This window comes from Haemaphysalis longicornis, unplaced genomic scaffold, assembly GCF_048455015.1.
Source record: "Haemaphysalis longicornis isolate Haplotype H1 unplaced genomic scaffold, Haemaphysalis longicornis Haplotype H1 scaffold_4, whole genome shotgun sequence".
In the NCBI taxonomy this organism is placed as follows: Eukaryota; Metazoa; Arthropoda; class Arachnida; order Ixodida; family Ixodidae; genus Haemaphysalis; species Haemaphysalis longicornis.
The window spans coordinates 55,680,550-55,693,466 of NW_027526361.1; the positions used below are offsets into that span (position 1 = coordinate 55,680,550).

Consider the following 12,917-nt stretch of genomic DNA (forward strand, 5'->3'; position numbering starts at 1 on the left):
GAGCATGGTTATATAACTTAAGAATTTCAACAGTTTGTCGTTAGCGCCACCACCGAATCAATGAGCCAAACATCATCTTCACATCTTGGGCGGTCCCACGCTGTGGTTGAAAAGATTTTGCCTGTAAACAAGAGTTTCGTTGCAACCATATCGCCGTCGTTGTGCTGACAATACACGCCTTTTAACTTGCGCTACTTGCTTTAGTGAACATGCGAGTGAGGCATTAAATAAGAAAGTGGCCGTTTGCTCCCCAGAGAAGTCGATCGAACATGAGTTCAGTGGTGCCTACCCCCGGCGAGGCAATTGATGGTGATGACCGGTGGTTATCTTTGGTAAGCTCGTTGAACCTGTTGGGCTTTGTGTGGTTCGTTATGCTGGTTCCTTGGGCGTATAGAAATTGTGTGCGGGGCTGTAATTTTGTTGTTTTCTGTTTAGGTCCTCATGTTCAAAACTACTAGTACTAGTCCTTACTGTCACCGTTCTAAGAGAACGCTAAACTGTGGTTCTGGAGTAACTGGCTTTTATTTAGTTTAGTGCCTCCATCCTTTCTATTTTTGCAGCACAAATTGTTCTTATCCGAAGGCAAAGAAAAGGAGCCGGACGTTGTAGTGCTTGGGGACTACACCGTAGCCTTTCTGCAGCAGTCAGAGGCAAGTGTGTCTTCCGTATTTCTTGCCGCAATTCCATGACCTGCTGCCAGCCACACGCGCTCTTACGATTCGCTTACTTCCTTTTAAAGGTGTGGGAAAAGCTTTTCGCACCTCTGCACTGCCTGAACTTCGGCATCCCTGAGGACCGAATTGAAAACGTGCTCTGGAGAATAGAAAACGGGGAATTGGACAACCTCAACCCGAAGGTGCGTTGTTTTTGCATTAGCTTTATGGCTGTGCTTAATGAACGATGGCTTAAAACAACACCGGTCTTGTCCGATTGCTTGCCTTAGGTTGTCGTGCTGTCCGTGGGCTGCAACGATAACTCCAGCACCCCTGAGGCCGTCGCAGAAGGTGTAGTGATCTGCGCAACAGCTATCACGTTCCGCCTTCCTGAAGCGCAGGTGGTAGTTTTGGTGAGTAGACATCGAGTGCTATTATAAGTGCGAAGAAAGCTGTTGCAGTCTGTCGAAAAGACTGAGCCGAGGAACTTGGGTTACTAAGTCAGTGGGTTACTGAGTAAGTTTCAGCTTTGTGACACTCAGCTCACTGCCCGCGGTACTGCGCGCGCTTGAACATATCACTTCTGTCTGCCGTACATCTTGTGTTCAGTTTTTCCACTTAACTCGCCGCTGAGCACGGTGCTGCAGGTTTAATTCTGCCACGGGAGCTGTTTTTGTGACAGGGGCAATGAAAACTAAAATTTCTGTACTGAAATTTGAGCGCACAGTAAAGGTACGCAGCTAGCCTATAAATTAGTAGCTTTCCACTACAGTTCTCCTCAAGCCCTGGGATAGGAGGTGTGATCAAACGAAATGCATTCACGCGCCTTGATTAAGGCAAACAAAAAAGTATGAAAAGACGCTGTGGAACTGAATAAAGCAATGTAAAAAGAAGTAGGATACACCAGATTTTTTCGCAAGTTGCCAAATGCATTTAGACACACATCCCAGTGTTTGGGAAGGCAACGGAAATTGTCTGCAGAAAGGATTATGGTTGTTCCAGCTGATACGTTCTTCCTAACAGTGGCTGTTCAGCATCCGTAGGATAAATTGTAAGCCCACTTTCCAATAGTATAACTATTCCTTAACGGTCATTTGAATTGTTTAATCTGGCTAAGGCGTTGCACTGCTGAGCACGAGGTCGCGGGTTCGATTCCCGGCCGCGGTGGCAGCTTTTCTGATGGAGGCGAAAAGCAAAAACGCCCGTGTGTATGAGATTTCGGCGCACATTAAAGATCCCCAGGTGGTCAAAACTAATCCGGAGCCCTCCACTACGGCACGCCTCATTGCCTGCGTTACGTCAGCGCATTAAACCCTACAATCAATGAATAGTTTAATCTTCGCATGTTACTGCATCGGTCATAGCGATGGCTTCATCTTCGTAGCGACATGCACCTGACACAGCTGCGGGACACCTTTCATTTTCTCGTGTCTTTCATGAAATGTTCGCCCCTGTTCAGTCCCTGCTGCTTTCAACGCGCATTCGGCACCACACACAGCTCAAATTCTGCGATTAATTGCAAGTAGTCGACACCCTTTATTTGTTTTTTCCTGTGTATACTATGCAGACAGAATTTGTACTCTGTCTTTTGATGTGCTTGGAACAAATATGCAATCAGTTCGTATATATCAGGACAAGTTGCCAAGTTTAATAATGGGTTATGCCACACTGTTCTTTCTTTTTAGCTGCGCACAATTTCAGTATTATTAGCTTATTAACTACCCCTTTATTACTGCGAAATAAATGCTGGCTTACTTTTATGTATGTTCTACATCAACTGGAGACTGCAATTACGCCACAGCTGTAATTTGAGCTTTCTCTGCAAAAATTGCAACAGTATGAATTTTAAGGGGGGGGGGGGGGGGGGGTTCATTTTTTTTCCTTCAAATTGCTAATTACAATTTGGTCATATAAAGTGCAGGGAACTTCGTACTTTCACATCAATGATTCAGATCTCACCAAAGCATCCCAAGGTTGCTCTGTGGCAGAAAAGTTAGTTTTGAGAATACAGAGGAGCTTAGAAGTGTAACAAAAAATGGTGATTGTTTTTATTTAGGAGGGGTTTCTGCAATGTATCATTCACTCAAAATGAGGTATAGAAATGACCTCTTTCTCTTCGCTCGAGAATGAAAACGGCGAATTGAGGGGATTATGAGTTCGTGTACCCCAATCCCTGGCGTAACGTTCAGTGTCCTTCCCATTTCCTTCGAAAACTGAGTAATACCGAAGGGATTTTGCGACGCATGCATTCAGACGCATTGAAGGGAGCAACGTCGACGATTGGGAACTGAGTGGGGCACTGTGGAACTTTGCACAGAAACTCCTTCCCTGCGGCCAGCACCCCAACTCCCAGCGCGACCGGCGACGGCTGATCAACGAGGCGCTGAGCAAAGGGCTGAAGGGGCGGTCCCGAATCCAGCTGGTGGACCTGGACCCCGGGCTGGTGCGGCCGGACGGCAGCATCAGCCACCACGACATGTTCGACTTCCGCCACCTCAGCCGCCAGGGATACCTGGCCACCTTCGAGCCTCTGGCCGACCTCGTTGCCCAACTCCTGAGCGAGGCTGCGGGCGCCGGCGATCCGACCCCCGCCATCACCTCGCCTTAGGCACAATCCACGTCGGGAAGCGATGACGCTGTAGCGCTTTTACGCACGCGCATGGTGCAATTGACGTCCCTTGTGCCACCACCTGTTGCAGCCTTTTCTCTTTTTTCGTTTTTTGCGATGCGCAGAAGGCTAGTTCAACTCTGTGTGGCAGTGTAGTTTCAAGGAGACACTGCACGTCAGTGCGGCTGTTTCTCCACACGGTGCTCGCAAGTTGTATGTTGAGACTAAGTGCACTTGATACGTTCATCTGCCTGCCGAGCTGTGGAACCTAATTTCTTTGTCCAAACCGCTGCTGTCGTGTCACACTCGATTTTGGAGCTTAGATGCAGTTTCACTTTGGAGGTGTCACCAGCGAAGCTGCTTCTACTGCTAGTTTCTGTCGTTTGCCGAGGTTTATTTTTTGTGTAACTGAAAATGCAATGTGAAAAGTATTCTTGGCCCTATTTGTTAATCACACTGCTGCGTTGGTAGTAAAATAATAGAAGAGAAAGTTTTAATAGGGTTGAGCTGTATGAGTTCATTCTTTGTAAATAATTTTTCTCTGTGACACGTATAACACGGTGTTGTGGGTCTCCCTTACGCAAGAGCGTATTGCTGTTTGTTCTGAGCTCTGATGCCAGTCCCCCTGTGAAGACTATGCTGCTTAGACAGTGTGGCTTGTGGTCTGTGGAGCCCACTCCATTCAGCACTGCCTGCAAAGGGCGACACATTGGCAGATAGTTATGCAGCCTTCATTGCTGGCCCAATTTGTTGTCACATTTTTTGTACAGGGCGTGCCAGTGCATGCCCTACACAGTTCAGAGCATGCCAGTGTGCTGGAAATATTGCAACAGCCTGAAGTTTAATGAGCAACAGCGCTATTTGATTCGACTCCTACTGTGCGATTGCAATTTTGTTTTATTTTTTGGGTGCTTATTTATTGCTAGACGTGGTGACAAGCTCGCGCTTTTTTGTGCTATCGATGAAGTGGAGGTTTAACTGTTTTTATCTTGCCTTTCAGTCAGGGTGCACAATGTTTTCTGCTCTCTCTCTCTTTTTTTTTTTTACTTTTGTGGGGAGGGTCACTTGTAAATAGTGTTACTTTTGAATGTTACCGGCTGCATTCGAATTGCGTTAAGTTCACCCCTCACGTTGTACAGCATGTTATGAAATGTGTTCCACCTTTTAATATTTCTGCATCGTGCACTGTGTTACCAAAGTGTTGCTGCCTTGTATAAGAAAATATTGGGTGGTACCTCTGTGCACTAACATCAGTGCTTCTGCATATGTAGCTGCCATTTTTTTTTTCTTTTGGTATTCATGAACCTGGTAAAATCAGCTGTATGGCCCTGACACTGGTTGGGAAAGAGAAGGTATTTTTGTTTGTCGCTAAGTGACGCTGCACCACTGGGCTTATAAATTGCTTATGAATAGTGTCGCACTGCACATTTTGGAGTGGTAAAAGATGATGTTTATGCATTGTGACGAAAACTCGCGCTGGAGAGAAGGGGTGGAGAGGGAGGGGGGGTAGGTTGGTGGCTTCGTATAACCAATGTGGCCGCAGTGCCTTCGCCGTTGGATCTGCTATGACACGTAATAAATAAATCAATTTCAAATGCTTGTGATCCAGTTTGCATTTGTTGTACGCAAGTACACCACGGCACTGCCTGTGCACATGTAAAGTGTTGAGTGCACCCTACATACGTCAGCCAAGAACATCAAGATAGCATGGCATTGCATAATGCCCGACATCATCTCAGCGATTGCCCATTAAAACACCAGAAAATATTTGAATTTAAGGGCATTCGTTTATTTATTTATTTACTTATTTAAATACCTACATCGCCTTTACAGGCATTAGTGTAGGGGGGAGGGGGAATAAGAAAAAAGGGACACAAAGTACAAATACAATTGTCGCATAAACAAACAAACAAACAGGTTGCGTTTCCTTATGCCGGTTTTTCTGACCAAAGAGCTAACTCCTGTCGGCGTATGGCATCTCCGGGCGAAGTTATCTCCATGCCCGTCTGCTCCCGCAGAACGGAGAAAACGAAACTGACACACCCACTTTCGCACATCTCGCGAGATCTCGCGAGAGTTGGTCGTTCATAACGCGAGGAGGGTGAACTCCATTGTAATTTGGGTGTCTCTGCAATGTTTGCGCATAACAAAAGACCGAAAGTGACTTAAAAAACGGTGCCGGTAAGTGTTTTCCCACACTTTCTTCGTTCGCAGAACCATTTCCGACGCCTGAAATCGCTCCGATGTCGCCGCGCCGGTCGGACTGGTCCATTTGTCGGGTCGTTCCTTCACCCTCCGTTACCTTTCGCCTCTTTGGTACGGTCCTTTATGTTTCCCAGCCTATTTCCTGCGGGCCGCGCGTCGCCTACCATTCCACTGGGGGGGGTGGCCACATCGTTTTGGCATTCTGCTGGCGAAAGTTGTGATGCGCGGCTTGCGACCGATCACCGGCACTTGTAGTGTTGGCGGCGCGATTTGGGAAGGCTTTTCGATGCCGCATCTTGCACAACGACGGCCGACGCCATTGCCAGCATCGGTGGAGGCCCTCGCAGTACTTGTATCGTTGAATTTCTTGCCGGTTTCGAAACCCGCCCAAGGCAGCGATGCCGTCATTCGCGCAAGCTACCACTCTGCTGTAAACAAGGACGAACTGAAATATCAGCTTCTTTATATCGGAAATAACAGTCCTCCAGTGATTTATAACAATAAAAAAAAAAAGCTTTCCGATGTGCCAATTTATTTACCTCATTACGTCTCGTCTGGTTTTATGAATTGGCTCCGTGTATGTTGTGGGCGACTTCAATGTAAAACAAAACAGTGATGTACTCGACTGAGAGTATTGTGTTTAATTTCGCTAGCTGATTAATTATCGCTTTCATCCACTCCCAACACTACGTGCATATGCTATGCTCACTAGATTGTGTGAGACCCGTAACGAGCAACCCAGCTGTGAGATTCTCATTTAAGAAAACGCCGAGCGAATAATTTTGTTGAAAAATTCTCGGTCTTCCGCGCTTCATGATCGGGCACGTTCGCTCCGTTAGTCAAATTACATTTTGTTCTGTTCTTGTCTGGAGAAAAAAAAAACAGTTGATATTAATACAGTGCGCACGTTAGGAAATCCTCAATTTTAGACACGAATCCGGTTCTTATTTGAAGGAAGCATATAAAGGCAGGTATTAATACACCGCATACGCTAGCAATCTTTCATTTTTAGTAGGTTTTGTTTTTGGTATATTTCACAAAATACATCTTCCGTACAAGAAAATGCAGAACCATCACTTCTTGCTCTGACGTCCTGTTACAAATGGCTAAAGATGGTTATAAGGCAGGCTTTTTACAATACACAAACCCAATAAACAAGGAAATGGCCAAAGACCGTTATAAGGCAGGCTTTTTACAATACACAAACCTAATAAACAAGGAGTTCGAAAACGTTGACAAATGCATTCCATCCTGCCCTTCCCCTGTCAATATTTTAACTACAAATGATTAGGGTTTGTTTGTTTTCGGCTAAAACCCGATTTCACCCCATTTTTACACCACGAACCTGTTTCAGGAGAATCGGGTTAAATCCGATTTCTCCCCGAATTGATTTTTTCAAAGTAGTGATCTGCACAATCGTCAGCTGACAGTCTGCCATTCTCAACCAGTACTTGCTGGAAGCAAGCCCCACAAACACAGCTTTTGAACTCATTGAGTATTGGCAGGACTCTAATGCTCGCTACCCCAGGCTGGCAAACACTGCACTGACATTGTTGTGCCTAGCTAATGCAAGCTGTGATGTCGAGAGAACTTTCTCCCAGCTGAGATACGTTCAACGATCGGACAAGTCTCGAATGGAGACCGACCTGTTGCGCATGCAGAGATAATGTACGTAAACAAGGATGTATAAAAAAAAATTGATGACCAGCTTTGTGTGAATAACATGGTTTGTTTCTCAGAAGTTATCGATTCTCTGTACCGTCATCATTTCTGATCCATTTCCAAACAAATGCCAAATTTCGGACACTATATGCTGGAAAACTCTTGATATCCCCCTGTTACCAGCATGAAACAAACACTAATTTTAACGTGTGTAGAGTAAGAAGCTCGTGATGCTGCCTAGGGGTAAAATGAACTCGGGGTATTATTTAGTACATCTGTAGATTTTACCAGAAAACACCCAACTTTTAAAATGGTTTTACAAAGAAACGAGATTTCTCCCCGATTATTAGTTTGAAAAATAGCACCCAATTTAAAAAATATATATATATAAAACCCAAAAACGAACAACCCTACAAAGGGTGAAACCACAGAGCAAACACAGCCACACCTATCCTGACTGCAGTGAACTCTTTGGAACAGCTAAACACACGGAAGGACAGCTACTGTAAAGGGCATGAATTGCCATTATTTATTGAGTTGTTAAAGCTTTTTAGTTGCAAAATTTAGGGGGGGGGGAAAATGAACAAGAGAACAACGTAAAATGCAGCACAAGTTTCTTAAATTTGCATTTCATAATTAAGCAACCTTGCAAAAACCACGTAATTGTTCGAAACCAAACTGTCCCAATGTGGTGTGTGAGGCTTGTGTTAAAAAACTTTGCTCTGCATTTATAAAAATAAAAAGGAAACTTCCGAGTGGCAGGTTTCTGGAGTCGTCCAATTTCCTGCATTGAATGGTTGCCACGCAACATTGTAGGGGGAACAAAGCAATAGTAATGATAATTAAAAACAAGCACACCTTGTTTTACTTGTGACTTAGATATTATTTTTAGCTGTTGTGGCTTAGCTAATAGTATTCTGGTGCATATGCACGTTATGCTTAACAAAAACTGCTTTTATTTCTGTATTCTTTTCCGTGACTTCGTTATATTCAGGCGCACTGCAGTGAGGCCCTACTGTTCTTGTTACTCCAGTCTTGAAACACGGATTATCAGGGTACAGAATACGGGGATTAATAACAGAAATTTACCGTCAACAATAATGAATTACGTTGTATTGACTAGAATAACATCTACAGGGGACCTTTTGTCTAGGACAGTGCACAAAGCAAAGCAAAGAATGCTAGCCTGGAAAGGCCTGGAATGAGCCTGCAATGTTACTTTTACCTAACACACATGAAATGGTGAGCCCGCAAATCGCTGTGAAAGACGCGGGAAAACCAACTGCGCTCTCTTCAGTTCTCATTATGCACCCCTGACATGGCGTAAATGACATCATTGAGGCCATGGCTGTCCGATTGGCTAAACTGGTCAAATTCGCGGCTTATTTCTTGCATTTCGTGTGACGATCCGCCGTCGGCGGCGCTGTGTGCCAACCTCTTTTATGCCTGAACCTGCACGCACAGTTTTGCCATTTCTTTTGTGTTTTGAGTGTGCGCGGAGCTCGAGTAAGGAGCTCAATACTTCCCTTTCAACCAGACCACTCGACAACAAATGTTTATTGCTTCAAAAACACCCCACCAGCCCGAGCGCATGCTTGCGAGCAGGCAGCGATGCCTGCTTTTTTGTGGCACCAGACCAGAAATAGACCCCTCCACGTTGCGGAGAAAAGCAGAAAACTCCCTGGCCTGTGATATATCGAAGGCCGCGGGAGGGAACGCCGCGAGCTGCCCCCCTCTCTGGGATAGAGCGCGCAGCTTTCGTTGCGTTGTCCGCGGTCGAGTTGAGAGGGAACAATTATGCGCGATTTCTCGTTGCGCGTAGTTTCAGTGATAGTGAACGGATTTTCGTAATTTTTGCGGGAGGGTATTGCTGGGGCCACAGGCTTTACCCCAAAATACATTCCGAGTAGTCGATGGTAAGTGCTGCAGGGCCCCATTAAGGTTAACCTGTTTCGCAACAGAGGAGTGTTTATTTACCAAACCAGGTTTAACACTTTGATGCCTACACTTAACTTTTTTTGCTTAGCACTTTCGGGACTGCGCCTATTCCCATCAATAGTATGTTATCGATGAATACATATTCAAATTTTGGCGCTCTCCAAGCGCTTCTGGACCTATAACGCCATCCTAATGGTAAAGGAGGACGTATTTTATCAGTTTCACTTTCGTGTTTCGTTTTTCCTCTGTGGGGGGTATTTTTAAATGTTTTTTGCCGGTGGGGAGACAAGCTCACGTGGTTTCAGTTGTGGCGTCGCTGCCGCTCGCCGATGCTTCGCACAAGCGGCGAATTTTGACGGATTCCGATGTATCTGAGCTTGAATCTGTGCATGATGGTAGCAGCACAGACACGGAAGACGACTTCGATTCGTCATACTTCACTACGGACAGTGAAAGTGCGTCAAGCCGCCCCGGACTTGTTGGTGGTGTATCTGAGGCATGAAAAAAACATTTTCTACAACACCCAAACACTGCCGATTTTGCCACGGTCTAGAAAGTGTTAATAAGATTGTCAGCACATTTTTATGATGTAAAAGGACTCCAAACATCACAAATATGAAGTCGGAAAGAAATTAGGTTTCTTAGGATGTACACAATGAGGTGACTGCTGAGCAACACCGGGCACTTGCTGCCTCATATATTAGTTGACCAAGAAGGCTACCTTGATCAGCATCTACGCACTCATTTTATGGTCCAAGTCGAAATCATAAACCTTAAGTTTGTATTGTTATCATTTGTAATTACTACGACGTTGCCCAACTTCGGTTACCTGTCACGAGCATATTGAGCATCTGGGCTCGATGCGAGTCGACACGCATAAACAAGTCTGGTTTTTTAGCGCACAAAAGTACGTGCTGCCCTGTCCTTTTCAGTTTTTGAAGGCCCAGGTGCCTTCGTCTATCAACAGATGGTGTTAAATTCAGAAAGAACCACGAAGTGTGGAGGAAAAAAAGTTCTGGTTGTTGCTATAATAAAGTTTATTCCATAATAAAGTTGATTCCACTCCACTCCACTCCACTGGTTGTTGCTACTGAGCAAGGGTGAGCATCAATGGGTTAAGGTGATTGAGAAGTGTATAAATGTGTGTGTGTGGCTTTCCCATCCTGTCTCAGGCACCTGTGTAAGCAGGCATGGGTGAGGCATCTCTGGGTGCCAAGGCACCAGACCTGGTCTCCGACAGCAGTGCGTCCAGCTCCCGAGGACCCCCAGCAGAAGTCGTCTGGCCTCCGCATGCATACGCCGATGTTGGCATGGCCGTAAGCTGCTTTTCAGTCTCTGGATTCTGCCGATGAAAAGGCTCACATTTGCTCTGTTGCAAATTATTTCAAAGTGTAAGGCTCCGAAATGTCAAATATTTTATTTGAGGAGTGAAGACCCTTAGGGGCTGGGGCTGTTGGCATCTCCTGTCGTCGTCGTAATTGTCGTTTGTCTCATGCAGTTACGGTACTAAAACACCGGGACACTCGTTTACGCCTCACGCTAGGGAGCTTCGCGCTTCAAAGACAACAGACTTTTACAGCAAAGCTGTATATGTCTACCCCCAATGGTTTCATCGCCGTTGGCACTGCATGCTGCACTGCATGCTTCGCCCCTCCGCAGGTTTCACATTAGTGGAAATGGCTTGGGAAGCAATTTTACGCTTCAAAAATATGACATTTTGCCAGATGAAGTTTCATCGAACACTTGTCTGCAAATTTTTTCAAACAGAATGCACTGTTGCATATGTCCAACTGTGGGCGATTCTTTCCTACATGGGGTCGAGACTGCATGATGCATGTGCGTACAGTTGTGTCACCAAAAGGTACAAGTAAGCAAAATCTTTTGGACATGCTTCTCGAAGGAAGAAAAACTGGCAGCGAAGTAAAGAAAATATGTGGCCTCACGGCTAGTTCCAGAAACTGCAAGACTGGCTGCGGTGCCACGTCGTCGCTAAAGTTGCTTCTGGTGCTCATGTCTCGAGGGTGATGGCAGGTCAGCCTGTCGTTAGCAGATAGCCACGAATGGTGAGAAGAACTACCATCCATTCCCTTGGCATTAAATGTTCACTGCCATTCAGCAACGTTAGCGCGAAAGACTTCAGAGTAATATCTGCGATCATTCTTTTTTGGGGGGGGAACAGTTTACGGACAGGCGATGGTGGTTTGTTAGGCAATCTTTACATTATGTTGCTGCACCACTGAGCTGTGAGTTGATCGTCTTTACGTTCTTGATTTTTCGAGTGCACCTCGTATTACTGTCTCGGGTGTTGGCCTCCGAACATCAGCGGTCCACCTCACCACTGTGCAGGTGGACTACGCCAGTGGCGTCCCTGTCTCCCTGCACCAGCAGCAGCATCACTATGAACGACAAGAGTTTGCGGCCAGCGACCGGGAGTCGGCACTGGTCGTCTACCACGAAGAGCCCTACTCACAGCAGCAGCCCTCCTCTGGCACCCCGGTTGAAACCTACATACAGGTGATTTTCAGAGTTACTTGATGTAGGAGTTGCAAAACTCCCCATAGGCCCCATGCATCAAAAAGTGGCCCTGCGATTGGTCCAATGTTTTGGATTTTTTCCGTACAGTGGCACCATCTATTGGTGACAGTCAACCATACAATGCGGTTCGCCACTCGGCGACCTGGGCTAAAAATGGTATTTGGGTGCGTACGTAAACTTGTTGTGCCACAGAAGCCCAACATGTTCAACCACACAAACGTTTTGTATGCATTTGCAGGGGTGAGACAGCTGCGCATATTGCGCACTTTTGATACAAATCTGCTTTCCTGCACCAGGCTGCTCCAAAAGCTTGAAAATTGCAAAAATTGCGCCAAACTGCTCCAAAACAGTCTGAGAGCCAAGGATTTTAACGCTCCCGCCAGTTTCAGTGGGGGAAAACGCTTACTGACGGCATAATTTTCCAGCACCCCCAAGATGATCCTGTTTGTAAAGGTTTAATTGATTGATCATTCAATAAAAAACCCGCATAAAATTGTCCCCAAGATAGTTTTTTCGAAGGTCACCATGTCGGGTTTTTTTAAGTTTTCCCATGAAAAACAACTGCACGGTCCTGTAGAAAAAAATACGTATGTGTACTCAGGCGACAAACTACTGGTGAAAATTGATGAAAAGACGGCAATTTTCGGAGCGCCGTATCTCCGGAACGACATTACTGGGTGCCGCCATCTTGGTGTGGTGCATATAGGAGCCATCTTGGTGCATATGGTGCATATGGTGTGGTGCATATGGTGCATATATAGGTGCATATTGGAAAACATGGCCGTCGGGCGAAGCCGATTTCGTGGTTCAGGCAGAGTGCTCTTCGCCCATTTATACTGTGGTTTTGTTTATGTGGGTGGCTGGGTTTTCATTTAGTCCTTTGATCTGTTGAGGGAAGTTGCGTGACTCGAAGAACGGGGTCGTGTTCATCAAAAACAACATGGGGCCCGCGAATTCGCCGTGTTTCGGCCTCGAGTGCGAGGCGCGGTGCGTGCTTGAAGTGAAATTTTACACTCATTGCGGTGTTATAATAAAACGCTGAGTTATTGCTGCCTTTGACAGCGAGCTTGCGAGTGGCGGAAATGGGACGATCGACACTGCAGAAGTGGCGGCGCAGGCTACATCGCCGCAAAAAGTTCTAGCAGTGGCCGATAATGGCCACTGCCGATAGTGGCCGATAATAATGGTTTATCTATCTGAAGTGAACTTTAATGCCAAGAGGCAGGTGGTTAAACTATACCAGCGTTATTCAAATTGCGATCGTAGTGAATACGCACCTTGGGGATTTAAATGGGCTGGTGGGGTGCGAAGATTGT

The 12,917-nt window shown here is 45.9% G+C and overlaps 2 protein-coding genes across 4 annotated transcripts in view; both read left to right on the forward strand.

Moving 5' to 3' along the window:
* Window positions 1-53: 53 nt before the first annotated feature.
* On the forward strand, window positions 54-4,865 carry Paf-ahalpha (Platelet-activating factor acetylhydrolase alpha). Of its 2 annotated transcripts, none has more exons than XM_077706802.1 (5): window positions 54-332; window positions 561-634; window positions 763-856; window positions 944-1,066; window positions 2,971-4,865. In XM_077706802.1, exons 1-5 carry the CDS (start codon window positions 270-272, stop codon window positions 3,259-3,261), a joined length of 645 nt encoding a protein of 214 aa, XP_077562928.1. In that variant the 5' UTR covers window positions 54-269; the 3' UTR covers window positions 3,262-4,865. The 2 variants fall into 2 exon arrangements, with proteins under 2 accessions (XP_077562928.1, XP_077562927.1); XM_077706801.1 differs by having other exon boundaries at window positions 58-332; window positions 561-650; window positions 740-856.
* Window positions 4,866-5,284: 419 nt separating this feature from the next.
* The window catches only part of LOC144178725 (uncharacterized), a 56,192-nt gene continuing 48,559 nt past the window's right edge, over window positions 5,285-12,917 (forward strand). For both annotated transcript variants that reach the window (XM_077706797.1, XM_077706798.1), the window contains exons 1-3: window positions 5,285-5,442; window positions 10,239-10,382; window positions 11,413-11,580. In XM_077706797.1, coding sequence (XP_077562923.1) covers window positions 10,257-10,382; window positions 11,413-11,580 — 294 coding nt within the window. In that variant the 5' untranslated portion in view covers window positions 5,285-5,442; window positions 10,239-10,256. The remainder of the gene's footprint in view (window positions 5,443-10,238; window positions 10,383-11,412; window positions 11,581-12,917) is intronic.